General features: G+C 37.7%; 1 protein-coding gene across 3 annotated transcripts in view; it reads left to right on the forward strand.

The window, feature by feature from the left end:
* The window catches only part of LOC126354647 (gem-associated protein 5), a 330,980-nt gene that overhangs the window by 15,201 nt on the left and 294,651 nt on the right, over window positions 1–21,128 (forward strand). For 2 of the 3 annotated variants that reach the window (XM_050004418.1, XM_050004417.1), the window contains exons 3-5: window positions 8,069–8,294; window positions 17,903–18,040; window positions 18,699–18,823. In XM_050004418.1, coding sequence (XP_049860375.1) covers window positions 8,069–8,294; window positions 17,903–18,040; window positions 18,699–18,823 — 489 coding nt within the window. Of the gene's footprint in view, window positions 1–2,718; window positions 2,738–8,068; window positions 8,295–17,902; window positions 18,041–18,698; window positions 18,824–21,128 lie in introns of those variants that run through there. The other variant, XM_050004419.1, reaches the window with a different exon arrangement.

The following is a 21,128-nucleotide window of genomic DNA, read 5'->3' on the forward strand; positions in this document are numbered from 1 at the left end:
AATGTATTCAGCTGCACTTATCCATGTTGATGAGGTATGTATTTTGATGTCATCTACCAACCTTCCATCAGGCCATTGCCTCAGTCTTTTCTTATTTGTTGGACTCCAACAACAAGCTTCCTTGGTCCATCTAGCATTTATACATACAGCTACATGCACTGTCTATCTCCATTTCATTTTTATTGTACTCAGAGTTCTGTCACCAACTCCAGTCATTTTTAGATAGTTTTTCTCATTAAAAGTCCACGTCTCACAGTCACAAATGGCACAACTTTCAGTAATGGGTACTTGGGAAGCTTAATTTTGAAAAGTAATTTACCAAATGTACTGCAGGCTGTTTTTACTGTCCTGTTTATTTCATTATCTGACCATCCAGGCAAAGTCTTAATCTGCCCCTATTATTAGTTGAACAGAACCAGTTTCCCTTATTCCTTATGCCAATTTGTTTTCTGGATTGCAAAAGAAGTGCTCTAGCAGAGTGTCTAACTTGTTCAGAGTGTATTCTCATAAACCACTTTTGTTGTTTTGCTTTCAGTTGCAAAGAATAATAAGTTTTGCGGTTCTTCAACATGAGAACGTGCTACACTAGTTGTCTATAGTAAAAACGTGATTATTTTAAATTCACCATGCAACTTTAGAATGTTTTTCTTTAAACTTTTTTTGATAGTCACATTGTACACTAGTCATATGGAAAGTGGAGCCTGCTGAATGGTAAGTTAGTTGAAACGAGTGGAATTCATGATGAGAATTCTGACTTGCCTTTTTTTCTGATTAGTATTTTCGCTTCTATGACGTTGTTTGGAAACATTTTTGTGAGGACATACCGGGAACACTGAGTGAGTCCATCATCATCATCATCATCATCATCATCATCACCATTATTATTATTATTATTATTATTATTATTATTATTATTATTCACATACGGGCCCAAAAGGACCACGCAAGATACAATCCATCAATGTCAGTTTTGATGGTTGGCCTTCCTTTGTGTCCAAATTTGTTTCATTCTTTCAGAATGAAGTTTCTTTCTTTCATCAGACCATGGTGTTCCTGTCCGTTTTCTAATTTTCCTCTGACCAACTTTTCAAGCAAATATCTTTTGCCTGAACATTTTTCTATCTGTAACATCTGCTTGAGCTATATCAGCTACTTTAAGATCCTCCCTAATAGCAGTGATCCATTTAATTGTCTCAGTTTTGGCTGTACTTCTGTTTTCGTAGAATTCTGCTATTTGTTTTGTCAACCTAGTGGGCGCCATTCTTTTAATGTGTCCATAATATTTAAATCTTTGTTTTCTCATGTTACCATTTATGTCTGCATATTCTTCTATTTCCTTATTACTTCTCAGCCTACAAGTTTCTCCATCAGTAATATTGGGGCCTAATATTTTCCTAATAATATTTCTTTCTTTCTCCTTCTTTTTCTTTTCAATTTCTTCAATATCCCTCTTTCTATTTAAAGCTTCTGTTTCATAAGGACATTCAGGTTTAATTACAGTGTTGTAATGCCTAAGTTTACTGAATGTAGAAAGTGATTTTTTATTATAAATATTTTGTATTGATCTGAATGCAGTTGTCATTTGTTGACAGCAATCTTCGTTCACAACTTTTTCCAGAGTGTTTTCTTGTATAATTTCCCTCAAGTATTCAAACTGAGAAACCCTTTTTATTTTTCCATGTTTTGTGTTCAAAAACTTTGGTGCTTGTTTGTTGCATGTATGAATATATTCCGTTTTTTCGAATGATATTTGTAGTCCTACTTTTTCCGCAACTTCTTTAAGAATTTCAGTTTGTTTTGAGCTGTGGCAATATCCCTAGTTAAGGTTGTCAGACCATCTGCAAAGGTGAGGCAATCTACTCTAATATTACGTCTGCCTAAATTGATTGACTGATCTAAGGTTTGACTCGACTTTTGCTCTCGCCATTCTGTAATCACATATTCTAAAACACAGTTAAACAGTTATGGAGAGAGTCCATCTCCCTGTCTAATACAGGCCTTTCAATAAAATGGTTCAGAAATTTCTGCCATGAATTCAAGTTTAGTGCTAATGTCAGTTAAAATTTCCATAATCAGTGTTAGAGTTTTATTATCTAGCCCTTGCTCCTTTAAAACTTGGAAAAGAGATTCATGATCAACTGAGCCTTAGGCCTGTTTAAAATCCACAAATGTACATACAACGTTGTTACCAGGAATCCTTTGGTGCCTAAGGATTAGTTTTAAATTGTTCTGGACAGGATCTGTTTGGTCAAAAGCCTGCTTGGTAGTTGCCAGTTTTAGGCTCTAACTGTTCTGCTTGATCAAGTAAATAATGCGAGAGAATTTTTATGTGACCAGGAGAAGAGATACTCCTCTGTAATTATTAACAGCATTTCTATCCCCTTTTTTATGCAATGGATGGATTAGGGCAGTTTTCCAGTCCTCAGGTATTTTCTCAATTTGCCAGATATGTCCTATTAGTTGAGTGATCTTTCTCCTAGAGTTAGAGTCAGCTGATTTTAGTAGTTCTGCAGTTGAACAGTTTTCTCCGGATACTTTATTGTTTTTAAATCTCTTAATTTGTTTCATTATTTCGATTTTCTTAGGTTCTTTAGAGTTAGGGTTGGTGTTATTAATTTGCAGTGGTTGGAATTTATTTGCTGGTTCTGTTTCTCAAAATAATTAGCAAGTACCTTAAGATTTTCCTGGTTTTTAGGAGCCAAACAGACATTTTCATTTTTGAAGCAAAGACTTTGAGGTAGGTAACCAGTTAGTTTTGTTTTGAATGTTCTATAAAAGTTTCTTGTATTGTTCTTTTGGAAGTCTTTTTCGATTTCTAAAAGTTGGTGTTGTTGTAGTTTCTTTTAGTCTGTCAGATTAATTTAGATGTTTCTTTTTTTTACTGTTAGAAAGATGTACATATTTTCACTTTTGTTGCTATTCCAGTTTTTGAATGCCACATGCCCAGACATAACTACAGTTTGACAATCCACTTTCCACTAAGTGTGTTTTTGTTTCTTAAGCAGAATTAAATGTTGTGCTGTTGTGATGAACTTTTCTTTTAGGCTTTGCCAATTGGTGAATTGTTTTTGTCAAGTTTGCTTGTTAGAGTTAGGGTTATTTTAGCAGTGTCAGATTTCGGGATGATTTTTGTTTTGAAGAGTATTTGAGGTTGAAGTTTTACTGTTATTCGCATTAAATAATGGTCAGAATCTATACTACCCCTTTCCTAACTTGGACGTTTAAAATTTCTCTGTAGTTAGGGTGTGAAATTGCTACATGATGGATTTGAAGAAAAAAAAAATTCACAATAAATGTATAGGGTGCCTGCCAAGTTTTTTGTTTGGAAGGGTTCTTTTTAAACTATGTTGACATTATTTTAAGGAAAATTTTTGCACATTTCAACAAGTTTTTTGCCATTTTGGTTTATCCATTTACACACAGGAAATCACCCCCCCCCCCACACTATTATGAGCATTAAAATCACCCATTAAAATTATAATATTGTTTGAGGAAGTTTTCAAGATGATGCTTTGTAACGTTTCCCAAACTCCATTAACTTCTTCAGGTTTTTTATGGTTATCCTCGTTGACTGGCATATGGGCATTAATTAAAGTGTGTGCCTTATTTGCACATTCAAGAGAAATTGTCATTAGTCTACTTTTCATTGATTTACCTCCATTATTGATTTAAAAATATTTTTGGAGACTGCAATAGCAAGTCCCAAATGTGGTGTATTATTAAGTATTTTTGTATCAGTTTTACTTTTAAAAAGAGAATAATTACTGAAATCCCTGGTGTTATTGTCCATCATTTGTGTTCCTGGAATTGGCAGAATTTGAATCTTCTATTCTTTTAATGTATGTCCCAATTTATGAAGTTTACCTGGTTGCAAAAGTGTTGGTATGTTAAGTATTGCAAAAATAATGATTTGTTTCAGTTGTAAGTTGACCAGAGACGGGGGGAGGGGTTTATTAGTTATTGGGAGCTCCAACGTTAGGCGGGTGATGGAGCCCCATAGGGAAATAGCGGAGAGGTCGGGGAAGAAGGCCAGTGTTCACTCTGTCTGCTTGCCGGGGGGTCTCATCCGAGATGTGGAGGAGGACCTACCGGCGGCGATAGAGAGAACTGGGTGCACCCGACTGCAAATTGTTGCTCATGTCGGCATCAATGACTCCTGCCGTCTGTGTTCAGAGGTCATCCTCAGTTCGTACAGGCGGTTGGCGGAGTTGGTGAAGGCGGAAAGCCTCACTCGCGGGTTGGAATTAGAGCTAACTATTTGTAGTATCGTTCCCATAACCGATCGCGGTCCTCTGGTTTGGAGCTGAGTGGAAGGCTTAAACCAGAGGCTCAGACGATTCTGCGGAGAGCTCGGGTGTAAATTTCTCAACCTCTGCTATCGGGTGGAGAAATGTAGGATCCCCCTGAATAGGTCAGGCGCGCACTACACGCCGGAAGCGGCTACGGGGGTAGCGGAGTACGTGTGGAGTGCACATGGGGTTTTTTTAGGTTAGAGAATTCCCTTCCTAGGCCCGACAAGACACCTCCTGAGACGCGGCAAGGCAGGAGTAGGCAAAATGCAACAGGGAATAACAATATTAATGTGCTAATAGTAAACTGCAGGAGCGTCTATAGAAAGGTCCCAGAACTGCTCTCATTAATAAACGGTCACAATGCCCATATAGTACTAGGGACAGAAAGTTGCCTGAAACCACATGTAAACAGTAATGAAATCCTAAACTCAGATTGGAATGTATACCGCAGAGACAGGCTGGACAGTGAAGGGGGAGCGTCTTTATAGCGATAAGAAGTGCAATAGTATTGAAGGAAATTGATGGAGATCCTAAATGTGAAATGATTTGGGTGAAGGTCACGGTTAAAGCAGGCTCAGACATGGTAATTGGATGTCTCTATAGGCCCCCGGGCTCAGCACCTGAAGAATAATTTGGAAAATATTTCGAGTAGATTTCCCCACCATGTTATAGTTCTGGGGGTGGAGATCTTAATTTGCCAGATATAGACTGGGAGACTCAAACGTTCATAACGGGTGGCAGGGACAAAGAATCCAGTGAAGTACTTTTAACTGCTTTATCTGAAAGCTACCTTGAGCAGTTAAACAGAGAACCGACTCGTGGCGATAACATATTAGACCAGAAATATTAAAAAAGGTGGGAAGATTTTTCTGTTTAGCAAAAGTGACAAAAAGCAGATTACAGAGTACCTGACGGCTCAACACAAAAGTTTTCTCTCAAGTACAGTTAGTGTTGAGGATCAGAGGACAAAGTTCAAAACCATCGTACAATATGCTTTAGATGAGTATGTGCCAAGCAAGATCGTAAGAGATGGGAAAGAGCCAGCGTGGTACAACAACCGAGTTAGAAAACTGCTGCGGAAGCAAAGGGAACTTCACAGCAAACATAAACATAGCCAAAGCCTTGCAGACAAACAAAAATTACGCGAAGTGAAATGTAGTGTGAGGAGGGCTATGCGAGAGGCTTTCAATGTATTCGAAAGTAAAGTTCTATATACTGAGTTGGCTGAAAATCCTAAGAAATTTTGGTCTTATGTCAAAGTGGTAGGTGGATCAAAACAAAATGTTCAGACACTCTGTGACCAAAATGGAACTGAAACAGAGCAAGACAGACTAAAGGCCGAAATACTAAATGTCTTCTTCCAAAGCTGTTTCACAGATTATCGCACAGTTGACAAAATGGTAGATATCGAAATAGACAACAGAGGGATAGAGAAACAATTAAAATCGCTCAAAAGAGGAAAGGCCGCTGGTCCTGATGGGATACCAGTTCGATTTTACACAGAGTACGCGAAGGAACTTTCCCCCTTCTTGCAGCGGTGTACCGTAGGTCTCTAGAAGAGCGAAGCGTTCCAAAGGATTGGAAAAGGGCACAGGTCATCCCCGTTTTCAAGAAGGGATGTCGAACAGACGTGCAGAACTATAGACCTATATCTCTAATGTCGATCAGTTGTAGAATTTTGGAACACGTATTATGTTCGAGTATAATGTCTTTTCTGGAGACTAGAAATCTACTCTGTAGGAATCAGCATGGGTTTCGAAAAAGACGGTCGTGTGAAACCCAGCTCGCGCTATTCGCCCACGAGACTCAGAGGGCCTTAGATACGGGTTAACAGGTAGATGCCGCGTTTCTTGACTTCCGCAAGGCGTTTGACACAGTTCCCCACAGTCGTTTAATGAACAAAGTAAGAGCATTCGGACTATCAGATCAATTGTGTGATTGTATTGAGGAGTTCCTAGATAACAGAATGCAGCATGTCATTCTCAATGGAGAGAAGTCTTCCGAAGTAAGAGTGATTTCAGGTGTGCCGCAGGGGAGTGTCATAGGACCGTTGCTATTGACAATATACATAAATGACCTGGTGGATGACATCGGAAGTTCACTGAGGCTTTTTGCAGATGATGCTGTGGTGTATCGAGAGGTTGCAACAATGGAAAATTGTACTGAAATGCAGGAGGATCTGCAGCGAATTGACGCATGGTCCACGGAATGGCAATTGAATCTCAATGTAGACAAGTATAATGTGATGCGAATACATAGAAAGATAGGTCCCTTATCATTTAGCTACAAAATAGCAGGTCAGCAACTGTAAACAGTTAATTCCATAAATTATCTGGGAGTACGCATTAGGAGTGATTTAAAATGGAATGATCATATAAAGTTGATCGTCGGTAAAGCAGATGCCAGGCTGAGATTCATTGGAAGAATCCTAAGTAAATGCAATCCGACAACAGAGGAAGTAGGTTACAGTACGCTTGTTCGCCCACTGCTTGAATACTGCTCAGCAGTGTGGGATCCGACCCAGATAGGGTTGATAGAAGAGATAGAGAAGATCCAACGGAGAGCAGCGCACTTCGTTACAGGATCATTTAGTATTCGCGAAAGCGTTACGGAGATGATAGATAAACTCCAGTGGAAGACTCTGCAGGAGAGACGCTCAGTAGTTCGGTACGGGCTTTTGTTAAAGTTTCGAGAACATACCTTCACCGAAGAGTCAAGCAGTATACTGGTCCCTCCTACGTATATCTCGCGAAGAGACCATGAGGATAAAATCAGAGAGATTAGAGCCCACACAGAACCATACCGACAATCCTTCTTTCCATGTACAATACGAGACTGGAATAGAAGGGAGAACCGATAGAGGTACCTAGGTTACCCTCCGCCACACACCGTCAGGTGGCTTGCGGAGTATGGATGTAGATGTAGATGTAGATGTAGAGACTTGGACATGCTCTGTTGAATCACACTGCATTTTAACCTGGCTGCCCTAGAATCCGAAAGACCAGTTGTGACAGTAATACTGGCAGTGAATTGACCACCTGGGGTAATACTGTGATTATCAAAATGCTGCATGGTGATTGTACCTGAAATCTTGTGGGCTTGAGTAGACCCATTGAGTGAACTCAGTGTGTTAAGCCTGGAAGGGTTAGTTCCAGTTTTAAATTTCAACCGCACCACTGGTGAACAGACAGTGACCACTTTGTCACTTGCTACAACACAGACATAAAGTTGATTTGGTTTTATTTTGCCTTGGTCCATGACTGCTTATTCTGTAGTCGCAGCTATCTTTATTACATTGCACAACTCATTGGGTAAGACGATTTTGCCAGAGTGCAGATCAATGTGATATGTAACATTTCTAAGTTGCATATTCTAGAACATTCGAAAATATTCATTAAATTGAGAAATATTCATAAAAGCTTGAGGACGTTATAGAAGAGTCTCAAATTTTTTCCCTGAGATGTATATTGACGAAAAAAGACAAATGATACCCCAGTGACCACCAGGATGTGATGGTGATCACTTGACTCATACCTCTGCAACTCCCACACAATGACTGTAGTGCACTATGGGGAAAGTTAATTTACAGTGAAGTGGCCTATTTGTGAAAAGTGTGACAGAAGCATCTGTCAAAGATAGCTTGCAAACATATATCTAACAGAAATGCAAAATAATGTGCCAGTATTTGAACATCATATTTGTTTCACAATTTTTACTGTTACCCAACTGAATACAGCTGTTACAACATCTAAAATAGTTTCTTTGGTACTTTTCAGGTGATGGTAAAATTCTGTACCGAATGCGTGGTCATTCGACAGAAGTTGTGTCATTATCATGGTGCCCTGTCAGCCAAAATGTGTGCAGTCAGCAAGAGGAGAACAAAGACATGTTGCTTGCATCGGGTGGAAAAGACAAAGAAGTCTACGTGTGGCGTGCTGGAGGTGATGGCCGCTACGAGCTGTTGCTGAATTTACCTGATGCTCCTTTAACTGGTCAACACAGGTTTGGAAGCTTGGAATCTGTGCAGTTGCCAAAATTTACCAATATATTTAAAAAGATTATTATTTGTAAAATAAGCAACTTTTGATATTTTCTCATTTGAGTGAATTTTCATTAATGCATTGTGCAGGTTCTGGTAATAGTGATATCTCTTATAGTTTTCTCCTAATAATGGTAACTGTTACAGTTTGGTTACAAATGTGAAAAGTTTAATCTAGGAGAAGATATATCAGGTCTGATAAATGTGCTGTGCACAGTAGCTGTCTATCTAAAAATCCTGGAAAGTATCAAATCATTTTGAATACAGAACTGTTTGAAATTTAGTGCCAAGCATTTCAGGGAGATTATTTTGCATAGGTGACAATTTTCATTTGTGTATCATTTACTATATAGTTATATTAAAAACAAAGATTCCAAGACTTACCAAGCGGGAAAGCGCCGGCAGACAGGCACATGAACAAAACGCACAAACACACACACAGAATTACTAGCTTTCGCAACCAATGGTTGCTTCTTCAGGAAGGAGAGGGAAAGACGAAAGGATGTGGGTTTTAAGGGAGAGGGTAAGGAGTCATTCCAATCCCGGGAGCGGAAAGACTTCCCTTAGGGGAAAAAAAGGACAGGTGTACACTCGCGCGCACACACACACACACACACACACACACACACACACACACACACACACACACACACACACACACACATATCCATCCGCACATACACAGACACAAGTTACTATATAGTTAAACTGATATTCATCTACAATGTGGTGTAGAGGACAAAGAGGCATGTCAATCTTTCGCCGTATGGAACTTTGCCTACTGCCTCTCTCTCTAGTAGTCCCCTTTCCTGCAGTGCATCTTCAGATCAGCCTTAAAAAGTCATTTTTGAGGGATTTAGTCCTATCTTATCTCTCACTTTTACTTCCTCCCTTTACCTTAGCAAGCAGTCTTTTGACATTTACTGGAGATGTCCAGACCGCTTCAGTACTTGCTTGTGTAAGTTTTCGCTAGCACCTTTTCACTTAAATTTTTCGGAATGACAATGTTTTGAAACTTACGTATGCCAGTTTGGTTTTGCAATTTTGGAAGTATCTTATTGCTTCTACTTGCATCTTTTTTGCACTCTTACATCCCATCAAATATTTACTTCCATGTTCTTCATCTGTTTGTGTTATAGATCAGAAATCAGCTTATATATCAACTTTAAACTCGCCAGTGAGGTCCTGTGATGTCATTGCCAAACTTTGTGTGTCTGTGTGCTTGGAGACTCAATTTAGAAGCCTGTGCTACTTTAGCCTGTTGTCAGGTACAAGCGGACTCAATCTGCCTAGAAAGGAGACCGAGTACATGAGTGTACAAGTATAACTGCACATGAGGCATTGCTGCAGCGTACGGAATCGCTGGGCGTTATGATTGTCGTGTGTGTGTGTGTGTGTGTGTGTGTGTGTGTGTGTGTGTGTGTGTGTGTGTGTGAGAGAGAGAGAGAGAGAGACAGAGAGAGAGGAGGAAAATGTCAATATTCAGGGATATGATAGGAATGCTCGTTTGAAGCAAAAAATTTCATATGGACATTAGCCCTATTCCGAATGGTTTCTGAGATAGAACACGTTTAATGTACATTTGCTTTTGGTATAATAATATACACATGTGTGTTTTACCTACCCAAACTCTGTGGCTTCTTACTTGAGCTCAACCTACCTTGTTGCCTGGAACCTCTTTGCTCAGGATGTCTTTCTGCCATGGAACTAGTGTGCTGAATGCATTTTCATCCATGGTGTTATGTGAGTGAAGTAGCGCGAGGGATGGAGAGTGTATCCGAGGGAAGCATCAGTTAACTGTGTTTATACATTTACTGGTTAAAATTCCACACATCTTTATTAATGAAGATATGACAGACGTTTATGGCTTATGCAATGGCTGTACTGCTGCTGCTGAATAAGAATACTGTCAACACTTTCAGACCTCTGGAATTCCTGGTCATAGAGTGTTTACTAGAGCTTTCTGTGCATTACATGAAACAGATTTCTTTTCCAAGTTCCCATTTTTCGTAACACACTGTTAAAATGGCGCAGTGTGGGCCAACTACCGCAACACAGCTACTTTCTGTCCAAATCTGTGTCCCATGAACACATGCTGATAGTTTTTAAAAAACATGGTTTAATGTTTAACCTGACAAGGTATTGAATAATGCAGAAAAGAATGATGACGTTTGTAAAATGTGTTCTATCTCAGAAACAATTTGGAATAGAACATAACATATTCATAAAAAGTTTTTTGCTTCACATGGTTGTTCCTGCCATATCCCTGAAAATTGACTATTCCAACAGGGTAACCCTGTATGTATATGTGTAATGGGCAGTCAAATGAAAACCAAACAGACTGAAAAAAGTAAGTAAACTGTTTATTATTTGTCTGTATTGCCATACGATAAATACAATAAAATATTACAAATGTAGTAAATGTAACTGTAATGCATTTGTTCCAGTGTGAGAAAAAAATGGTCAATGCCTTCATGGCAAAAAGATTGCAGTTGCCTACAGAATCGTGATTGTGTCTCTTTGTCCAAGGCAAGTCAGTGGGCACAAATATCTTTCTTCAGGGCACCAAAAATTTGCAAATCACTAGGGACGAGATCGGGACTATGGAGGATGTGCAAGGGTTTCCCAGCAAAACTTCTGCAAGGTAATTGAAACAATAGGCACACCAGCTCCTGGAAAGTCATGACCTCCTTCGACTGCAAGGGCCGGCTTCTCATCCACTTTCTGGAACACGCCACCACGTTTAGTGCACATAGCACTTGGACACCTTGTAAAAACTAAAGCTTGCCCTTGAGTCCAAATGCTCATGAATGTTGACAGAAACCATCGTTCTCCTGGTGGATAATGCCTGCCCACATGTTGCCAAGGATATATTGAATATGCTGCAGAAGTTTTGCAGAAGCCATTAAGTGTCCTCCATATGGGTTCAGGCTCTCCCCATGTGGTTTCCATACGTTTGGAGCTCTGAAGAAAGACATTCATGGCTCTCTATTAGCTCCCAAGAGCTGCACACCTGAGTATAATCACGATTCTGTAGGCAAAGGCAAACACATTGCCATGTAGCCATTGACTGCCTTGTGTCACAATGGGATGTATATGTTAACAGTTATGATGGTATATATCTGGAGATTGTGAGGGCCATCCATTAACTACCCAGTCTGTCAATCCGGTCATCAAATTTTTCATCTAGAAAGTTCGTGACAGTAACTGCATAGTGCTGGGGTGCCCCATCCTGTCACTACATAAACTTTCCTGTGTTCTAAAAATGGACTATTCTCCATTACCCCAAGTGCATTTGTAGAATCCCAGTAGACACAGTTATGTCTGTTCACTCTGTCATTTACCTAAAAAGTTGCTTTGTCACTCCAATGAATACTTTTGCACAACTTACATCTCAATTTTTGTCGGAATGTGTACAAAATTCATAATTCCGTATGCCTATCTTGATCATCTTCATTTAGGGTTTGAAGTAAAGTAGGCCTATATGATCTCTTTCAGGTGTTTCTGAATTCCCTGTGGGCTTGGTTGTGCAGTTGCATAATCCTTGGACACTTTTCTTTGAGGTTAAGTCAGTAGCAGACTTTGGCTTACCTAAATGAGGAAGCTCCACCATTGACACAGTCTCTTCAAATCTTAATAAATCCAATTTGCAGATATCTTGTTGAGATGGAGATTAGATGTTTGGAAAACATTCTGTAAAAATCACACTTATCACTGTAATTATGACCATGTTTCTATCTTGTTCACAAAACAAATCTGCACACTATTGTGTAGTTAACTTTCTGTTCATTGTTTCTCAGATAACAACAGTTAACATAACCTCAAGCTGCTAGTGGCAACTGATTTATGGCTCAGTCCATAGATGACATTCTCATTGCATGAAGTTCAGAAAAAGAACACTTGCGACATCCAACCACACATTTTGAACATGTTGCTAAGTATGGTCTGAAGATTAAAGTAGGTGGGTCTGTTTGGCACTCAGAAAATAAACTCTATAGGCTACATTATTAAGCCAGAAGGTGTCAAACCAGACTTGGAGAGAGTATCAGGCATTGTAAAATACCTCATCCAGAAATAATGAAACAATTGCAACCTTTTCTTGGCACACACCACATCTTCACCATCTTCTTGAATGTGCTACACGAAACGAAACTTTTCTAAATGACTATCTGGAGGGATGTAAGAAAAATGAAAAAAGGAACATAGAGTAGACTCAACAAACAACTGAACAATTTGAAAAATAAAATGAAAATCTAGTCGAAGCTGAATTGCTAACTTTCCTAAGTGTTGGGTATGAGTGTGCGTTATTTGTGAATCCATTATTTTGCACCACAGGAGCAGCTCTACAAAAGAATCATAGACTCATTATAAACCTCCTTAGCCTCAGCACTGCAATTAACATTCTCTGGTTCCCCCTTTGGTTAGATCACCAGACTTAAAAGTTTCAGCGTCAGTACAAATAGATTCTCACACACACACACACACACACACACACACACACACACACTCTTCCCATATATTCATTACTCATCATATTATTTGTATCCTAAAGATCAAAGTTATCATCATCATTAACACTTTCACCCCCCCCCCCCCCCCCCAATATTCTTACTCTTCTCTTCACTGCGTAGATTATGAAAACATTCTACATCTAGTCTACATTCATATCTTCACACAGTTTCTAAATCTCTTCTATTGCATTTATCAGACTTCATTGCCTTCAAAAAATTTCTATCAAAATGTAATCCACCCATCTGCTGAGCCCCCTTACTATTGAATCCTCCTATGTATATCTCACGAAGAGACCATAAGGATAAAATCAGAGAGATTAGACCCCACACAGAGGCATACCGACAATCTTTCTTTCCACAGACAATACGAGACTCGAATAGAAGGGAGAACCGATAGGGGTACTCAAAGTACCCTCCACCACAAACCCTCAGGTGGCTTGCAGAGTATGGATGTAGATGTAGATGTAGATTTCACATTGCTGTCTGTGGTCCTATAGTGTTTTGCGTGATTCCAGTGATTTTCTCTCGCTCCAAGCTGACAGACACCTGTTGAGGTAACCCTCAGTCGTCCTGATCAGTGCCTCTGTTGTATTGTCTCAAGTTATGGTATTCCCTCCTCTCTCTCCCATGGTCTATTCCTGTTATCTATTTCTCTGTTGCTGTTCTGGTCTCTATCACTCCATTCATTGTCCCTTCTATTTCCTCATTTCTGAAGTCATTCCCATCTCTCATCACATAGTGATCCCGATTATTACTCTGATTCCACCAGTTTGGTTGATATCTGTAATTCATATGAAAGTTACTGTCTTTTGCTTTCCATTTCGTTCTAAGGTGCTGTTGATTTTGTCTATGTATTTTCAGAATTGCTCTGCAAATTTGTGTAGTCCATATACAAGTCCCCGCTGTGCTCTATTTGGAAATCTCCTTTCCAATGCATCAATTTAAGTGGGTTCATCACATGATTTGTTTAAATGAATTAGTTTCCTAAGTTGTTTGCTGCAAAATGAAATCACTTGCTGCCCCTTTCTGTAAATCGCTCCATTCAAAAATGCAGTCTTTATTTTTACTTGCTCTGTTTCAGACCAAAATGTATTAAAAGAATACCTCTGAGATTCATCATAAGACATACCAGTATTAATATTTTGATTTGCCCATGATAGTACCTACTTACCCAAAAACTTGATTTTTAAATCCTCAGTCATACTACGTACGAAATGTCCCATACATTGGGTAAAAAATCAGTAGGGTCAGTTGTACTGTCACCTGGAAATCGCTTAAGCAAAATCAAGCACGATTGTTACTAAAGCTTTTAACTACAAAATTTTCCTGCAACTCAATAAATTTCGTGTTCATATTATTTGTTTTCCAATACTATTATTACAATGATTGTCTTATTTTCTGACTTACTCTTATTTATTACATTTTTTTGTTAAAAAGTAATTTTCTTCGTCATTTTCTGATCAACTATGAAATTGTGTTCAGTACAAGTAATTTCCACGAAGAGTTCTGTTTCAGGAGTACCATCTTTAGTTTTCCAATCTGTTTTTCCTTCATTTTTAAGCTTTGTTAGGCCCTCCTTGTTTTTAGTTATTCTTGTGAGCTATTTTCCAGTTGTGTTTTAAGGTCCTTCAGTGTATTGTTTCAGCAATTTGACCATCTAAGGTACTAGTTTAAGTATTAGATGTTTCAGTAATTCTGCCACCTAAAATACTAGGTGTTTCAGTAATTCTGCCACCTAAAGCTACAGCTGTTTCAGTAATTCTACCAGTTATGTTCTTTGTTTCACCTATTAACCTTAACAATAATTCTACAATTCAAGCCTGCAGCTTCAGTTATGTCAAAACCAAGGAATGAAGGACAAGCACTCACATTACCACTTCTTGCTGCTCACTGTAACAGATATATTTGTGTGCTACCTCATTGTTAACTTTACTTTCACTTTCATTATCGTTAATGCTGTTGTTCAAACTCGAAACATTGTATACTACCTGTTCCTGATTTTCTGCTGGCGCAATACCTTGCTTACTCTTGCTTGCCATATTGATAAAGAAACACAGTGCTAAATACTTTGAATGAAAATTTAAGTCCTCGCACTAAAATTCTAGTTTTCAAACAAAATTTTTTACCATACATGAAAAAGAATAACAATCAGATTACTTTTCTTAATTGTCCATGACGACATAATTCCACTCCTTAAACATTTTTTTTTGTGTCCACTTTTCAGTTCTCGTCTCTCTATTCACTTTCTTGTGTCAATATATAATCCATTTCAGATTTACATGCCAGTGCTTGCTTTTAAATTTTCCATTGTATTATCCATTATTGTATAAATCACCCTGAAAGTCAGAATTCTGTAGCCAAAACCTCATTAGCAGGACAGCCATAATCCCAGACTCTCCATCAAAATTAAAGTGTCACTGGACTGTCTATGTGTTGTGGTTAGCAGTAAATACTTGTCTTCATTGTCAGTGAAGTCCAGTGCTGCAGTGTGATTATTATCTGCTCCAACAAATTTGCTGCAACTTCCTAAGCTGTTCAGTCAGTCTAACAGTTTATTATGCAAAGAGAAATTTTAAGTAAACAGGTTGGCACAACGTTTCAGATTTATTGTAACTGTAACAAAACTGTTTCTCTCGAAGCCATAACAAAACTGGCACTCAAAAACTTAATAAAATTGACCCCCTCATGACTGAATCACCACTGCTTACATATCATTCCAATAATTTCAGGTGACATAATGTATTATTACAGACAGAAAATTTAAAGTTTATAATCAAAAACCAGTTGGTGGTTTACAGACTGATAGTACAAGCATTAATTCACTCATACCATGCTCCAACATGAAGTTTTACTTGACTCTTAGTTTCTAATACTGAAATTTACCAACAGTGTTCACTGACAATGTGTTTTACAGAGTCGCTTATATCATGAGAGTTATTAGCTTTTTCTAACATGTACATGACCAAGCAAGGTGGCGCAATGGTTAGACCACTGGGCTCGCATGCAGGACGACGATGGTTCAAACCCACATCTGGCCATCCTGATTTGAGTTTTCTGTGATTTCTTTAAATCGCTTCAGTTAAATGCTGTGTTGGTTCTTGTGAAAGGACACACCCTACTCACTTCCCCATCCTTCCCTAATCCAATTGACATCACTGTTTGTTCACCCGCCCCCTTCTCCTCTGGAATCAACCAACCAACCAACCAGCCAGCCATGTACATGAGTCCTTTACATAAATACAAACAAAAAGTTAGTTTCACTTCTTGTGGAAAGCATTCTGGATTCTGGAATGACAAAATGAGAATTGTTTATTATCAATTACTAGCAGTCAAACCAAACAAGAGATGTTGCTGTACTCAATAAAATTGAAATTAATTTAATGACAGTATAATAAATTGACCTTAAAAATGACCTGAATCAGACTGTAACAAAATGTATGTGAGCCAGCTCGATATCTGAGGTTAACACTTTGTTGTACTTACATTAACAATCACATATTAGCAAATTTCATTCTTCACTTTTTTTTATTGTTCCTTCGCTGTTTCCTTTTCTCCGTGTTGTTGATATTATGTACCTATCAGCAAATATTCGTTGCTCCTTATTTCAAAACATTAATAAATTGTACAATCCTTCTCCATGTTAAAATAATTTTTTTTTTTTTTTGCCCTTATCTTAATTATTGTTAGAAAAGTGCTCATTCTGTCTGAATTCTTGTTTTCCTGTTGGTGGATCCACTGGTGTGAAAACATATTTGTCAATGCTTGGTCATTAGCCACATAATTTTCAACTAATTTGTAACTCTGTGCTCTCTTTATCTATCAGCTGCCCCATTTTCTCCTCTGGCTAATTTTTAATTCTAACATTGAAGGCTTCTAATGTTATAAATTCTGCAAGAGGGTCATTCACTGTGATCTAAAGCTTTTCATATAACTTATTTTTATCCACATTCCTCTTATCATAATTGGTACCATACACCATGGTGAAAGATGTTAGCTCTAAACTTGGATCCCTTGTGCATTTTTGATACTACTCTTGCCTTTTTTTGTGTGTTTCATACTGACTCCACTGTATGTGAATACAGAATTATATTCATAAACACCCTAATTGCTTAACATAAAACAAATAGTGAGTATGTACAACAGAGTGTATTTGTGCTGCTTTGTAGCCTTCTCTTTCTGACAGAGGAAATAAATTTGTGAATGAAAATTTTCTGCTTATATGGCACTTTGATAAATGTTTTGTTACTATTGTGCCTAAGTTGATCAGCCTGGTGTTGTATCAGCTGTTGAAGTTGCAAGGGTGCATGTTCTGTGACATCGGATTATTATAGCTGGTGTTATCCTAAAGACTGATAGCAGTCAGCTGATTCAGAATGCGCCAATAGGCTTTCCATTTAGCGTCACAGGTGATTATGTTGTATTTTTTGGGTAGAATGCTACTTTCAGCAGTTGTATCACTGTTGCCCCCCCCCCCCCCCCCCCCCGCCCGCCCTACCACCACCTTTTTTTTCTTTTCTTCTTTTTTTGAAGACGATATAGGCATCTTTTTGCTTACCGAGCATTGTGCGAGGAGGATGATAGATATTAGGGTTTTTCTGCACCATATTCTGAATTGTGACTAAACCACCGAATAAGTAGGCCATTTCTTAATAACGGAACCACTTTCTGCATTCTTTATTTTATTATAGTAGAAAAAAATCTGCAGGTAAATCTATAGCATTTGCTTGATGACATTGCCATTTTCCTGGAGCAAAACCATCATAATGTGGTTCTGCAGTTTAAAGTAAAAAGAAGATAGGTAAGAGACATAAACAGTGAGACCTTTGGTTTTTATTGAAGTCACTCTGAAAACTGTGGATCATATCAGTATTACTGTTAATTCTCTTGCGTCACTTCATTTATGACATTTTCGACAGTGGACATCAGTTGTACTAAATGAGTCTTGAATGTCATTTAGTGACAGTTCAGAACTCACAGGACTTAAAACGTTAAGTTGTGTAGGTGCCATGTAATGATGAGTGTTTTGTAATATGTTCTACTTTCCTTTCCTGCCACCAAAGAAAGGGACCTTCTGCCTCTGCTGGTGGTTCAGTGAACTGGGTTTCTGTGTGCTGGGCAACTGGAGACACGCTGTTGACTAATTCACTATGGGGAGAGCTCCTAAGTTGGAATGTACGAAAGATTGCTGCAGCCAATAGGTATGTGATTTAACAATAAAACTTTTGGTCCGGTTTATAATTCTTTGATTCTTAAATACAGATTCTTATTGATTCCAGTTTGCATTGTTTTTGACACTGGTGGTTAACCATCCAACACTATATGAAATTATTTAATTGGATAGCTAAAATAATCTACTCACCAAGTGGTGGCAGAACACACACATAAAAGACTGTTGTGTGTTCTGCTACTGCTTTGTGAGTAATTTTTTATCCACCCAATTAAGTAATTTTATCAATAATCGATTGTTTTCATTGTTATATTAACAAAACTATATGAAGATATGTTACTTAGTATTAATGCCTTCTGTTTAATATCTTCATAAGCTGTTTCCTTTTTGCAAGTGTTAACCTTCATCCTTTTTGCAAGTGTTAATCTTCATAAGAGGGGGAAACAAACTGCCGTTTTAAAATTCTAGTAGCTGAGTGTTCCATTTTGCTTTTATTGCACTGTGGAATATTTCTCCAACTTTGGGGATACTTTAATTCAGAGTTTTATTCTTCATTTATAGTATTACATTCAATTAAAAATTATATACCTATTGATAATATGCTGCAGACTTAATATACTATAAATGTAGCATCTAGCCCTTCCATAATATTTGTACAATAATTTATTTGTCCTTATTACTCTGTTTAGAAAAGGTGAAGGCACTCGAAGGAAACCATGGAAGTTAATTCATTCCTGTCATGCACGAGGTTTATTCAGCATTATGTACATTCCATGCATGGAATGTGGAGTTCTCAATAACACTTTGGAAGAAGGTGATTAATTTTGAAATTTTTGTTTCTCTGATGGCTGTGTGTGTGTGTGTGTGTGTGTGTGTGTGTGTGTGTGTGTGTGTGTGTGTATTTAGTTGTAGATCATGGCTGAAGTCTTGACTGGGATAGGCAGCGTGGCACACAGTGAGTTAGAGGCTAGTGTTAGTTATCCAATGAGAAATGAGAAAAGAGGCAATGTTTTTTAAACACTGAAGGTGAAATCTGTTCATTTCTACAACTTTGATGTATTTTTATAGTATGTGGGTTATGTTGATTGGCTTTAAGACATAGCCTGAAGTCTAGCTTTGGTTGAAGGATGATAGTTTGGTTGTAAGTTGGCAAAGTAAGAAATTTTATGCTAAAATGCAAGGATCTTGAAAAATTTGTTGCGCAGTTGAAGTACTTATTCAGATACAGTAATTTATCACTGGTTACATATGTCTCACATTCCTTTAAATTGTCATTAAGGCTGTACGATGTGTGACAAATTTATTTTAATTTTTATGGCCATTAGTTTGCGATTACATTACCTGTGTTTTGGAATACACTGTGTATTTTGTCCTTATATTGACATTAGGATTTGACACAGTTTGTGCTTTCAATGTGAACACATTGTCTGTTGCTCTCTCATTGGTTACTTACAACCAAATGCTGAGAACTTGTATGTTCTCAGCACACTTCAGAGCAAGCACAGCCGATGTTGCTCCACTAAACACTTGAGTAATGGCACAGCCCTCAATCAAATAATGTAGCCTCTTGTGCCAGTTCATTTCAATATGTTGAACTTAGACAATCAGAAATGTATTTGTATTGTGATGTAAGTAATGGTTTTACTGTGGTGCTTTTTGGTATCTGCAATAGGTCTTTCTTTCTACCAAATGAATTTTTAAATTACTACAAGTATCATCAGTAATCAGTTTGTTCTCTTCTTAAATTATCCAAGTGTATTTTGTTTAACATTACCATAAGTTTTTATTACTCATAATACTACACTATGTAGCATTTACATAAATATGATATAGTCTTCTGTAGGCGTATAGAGTCTGTGATACCAAAATTGTGGCTCTGCACAAGTATACTGAAGTACATTTCTGTATATAATACAATCAAATACATAAACATTACTTATGGCGAAGACTGATACCAGTTTCTGGGAGAACACTTCTTGGTATTGTCAGGAGATAACAAATTAGTCACTGATGGAGCTTTGAAATAAAATGAAAGGCATTTGGTTGAAACAGTGAAGTTACAATGAAGGCATATTTTGTAAAACCATGACTACCTTGGGGACCATAGAAACCAAGATTAAAAGTAGTTGTTTTGAGATGAACTAATTGTAGATCACAGTTTCCAACAATTTACATTACCGCAAATTCACAAGAAGTCCATAAGTTTGTTATGAAGCAGTTAGATGTTTTTACAGTTGGGAATTTATCAGTCATAGCTTTCTTGCAAATGTTGTTACAGTACATGACATAGCTCCATGCAGTATATCAAATCAGAATTTCAATGCAGTGCGTTCAGTTAACAACATAAATATTGCAAACTTTAGGAAAAGCCTAAAGCAGCTAGACTGGGATGAAGTGTATAAGGAACCTGATGAAAACTTGAAATATAACTTATTTCATGATACATTTTTAAGGGTATTTGAAAATTGTTTTCCCAAGAAAATAATTAAACATAATTCCAAGAAAACATATAAAAAACCTTGGCTAACTAAAGGAATAAGAATATCTTGCAACCGTAAAAGAGAACTGTATCTAACAGCAAGAGGGAGTACTGGCCCCGAAATTGTTCAATATTATAAAAACTATTGTGTGGTACGAAGAAGAGTTATTAAAAAGTCCAGAAGCATGTGTATCATGTCTGAGATCAGTCACTCTGATAATGAAATTAAAGCGATTTGGAATATTATTGAAAGGGAAACAGGGCAACCAAGAGCACAGGAAGACTGTAGTGTCATAAAACTGAATGACAAGTGTACTAACAAACAATCAGAAATTGAAAATATTTTCAATAATCATTTTTTAAATGTTCTGGAGAAAATAGGATCTAGATCTTCACTAGAAGAGGCAAGGCTTCTAATAGAAGAAACAACTGTATTTCCACCAACCACTCCCTCTGAAATCAGTAAAATAATAAACTCACTGAAAAGTAAAAGCTCTTATGGAATTGATGGCATTTCCAGCAAGATACTTAAAGCTTGTTCCCCACAGATTAGTACGATTCTCAGCCACATATGTAATAGCTCTGTGAAGCAGGGTGTTTTCCCCGATAGACTGAAATATGCCATTGTAAAACCATTGCA

The sequence above is a fragment of the Schistocerca gregaria genome, chromosome 3 (assembly GCF_023897955.1).
Source record: "Schistocerca gregaria isolate iqSchGreg1 chromosome 3, iqSchGreg1.2, whole genome shotgun sequence".
NCBI lineage: Eukaryota > Metazoa > Arthropoda > Insecta > Orthoptera > Acrididae > Schistocerca > Schistocerca gregaria.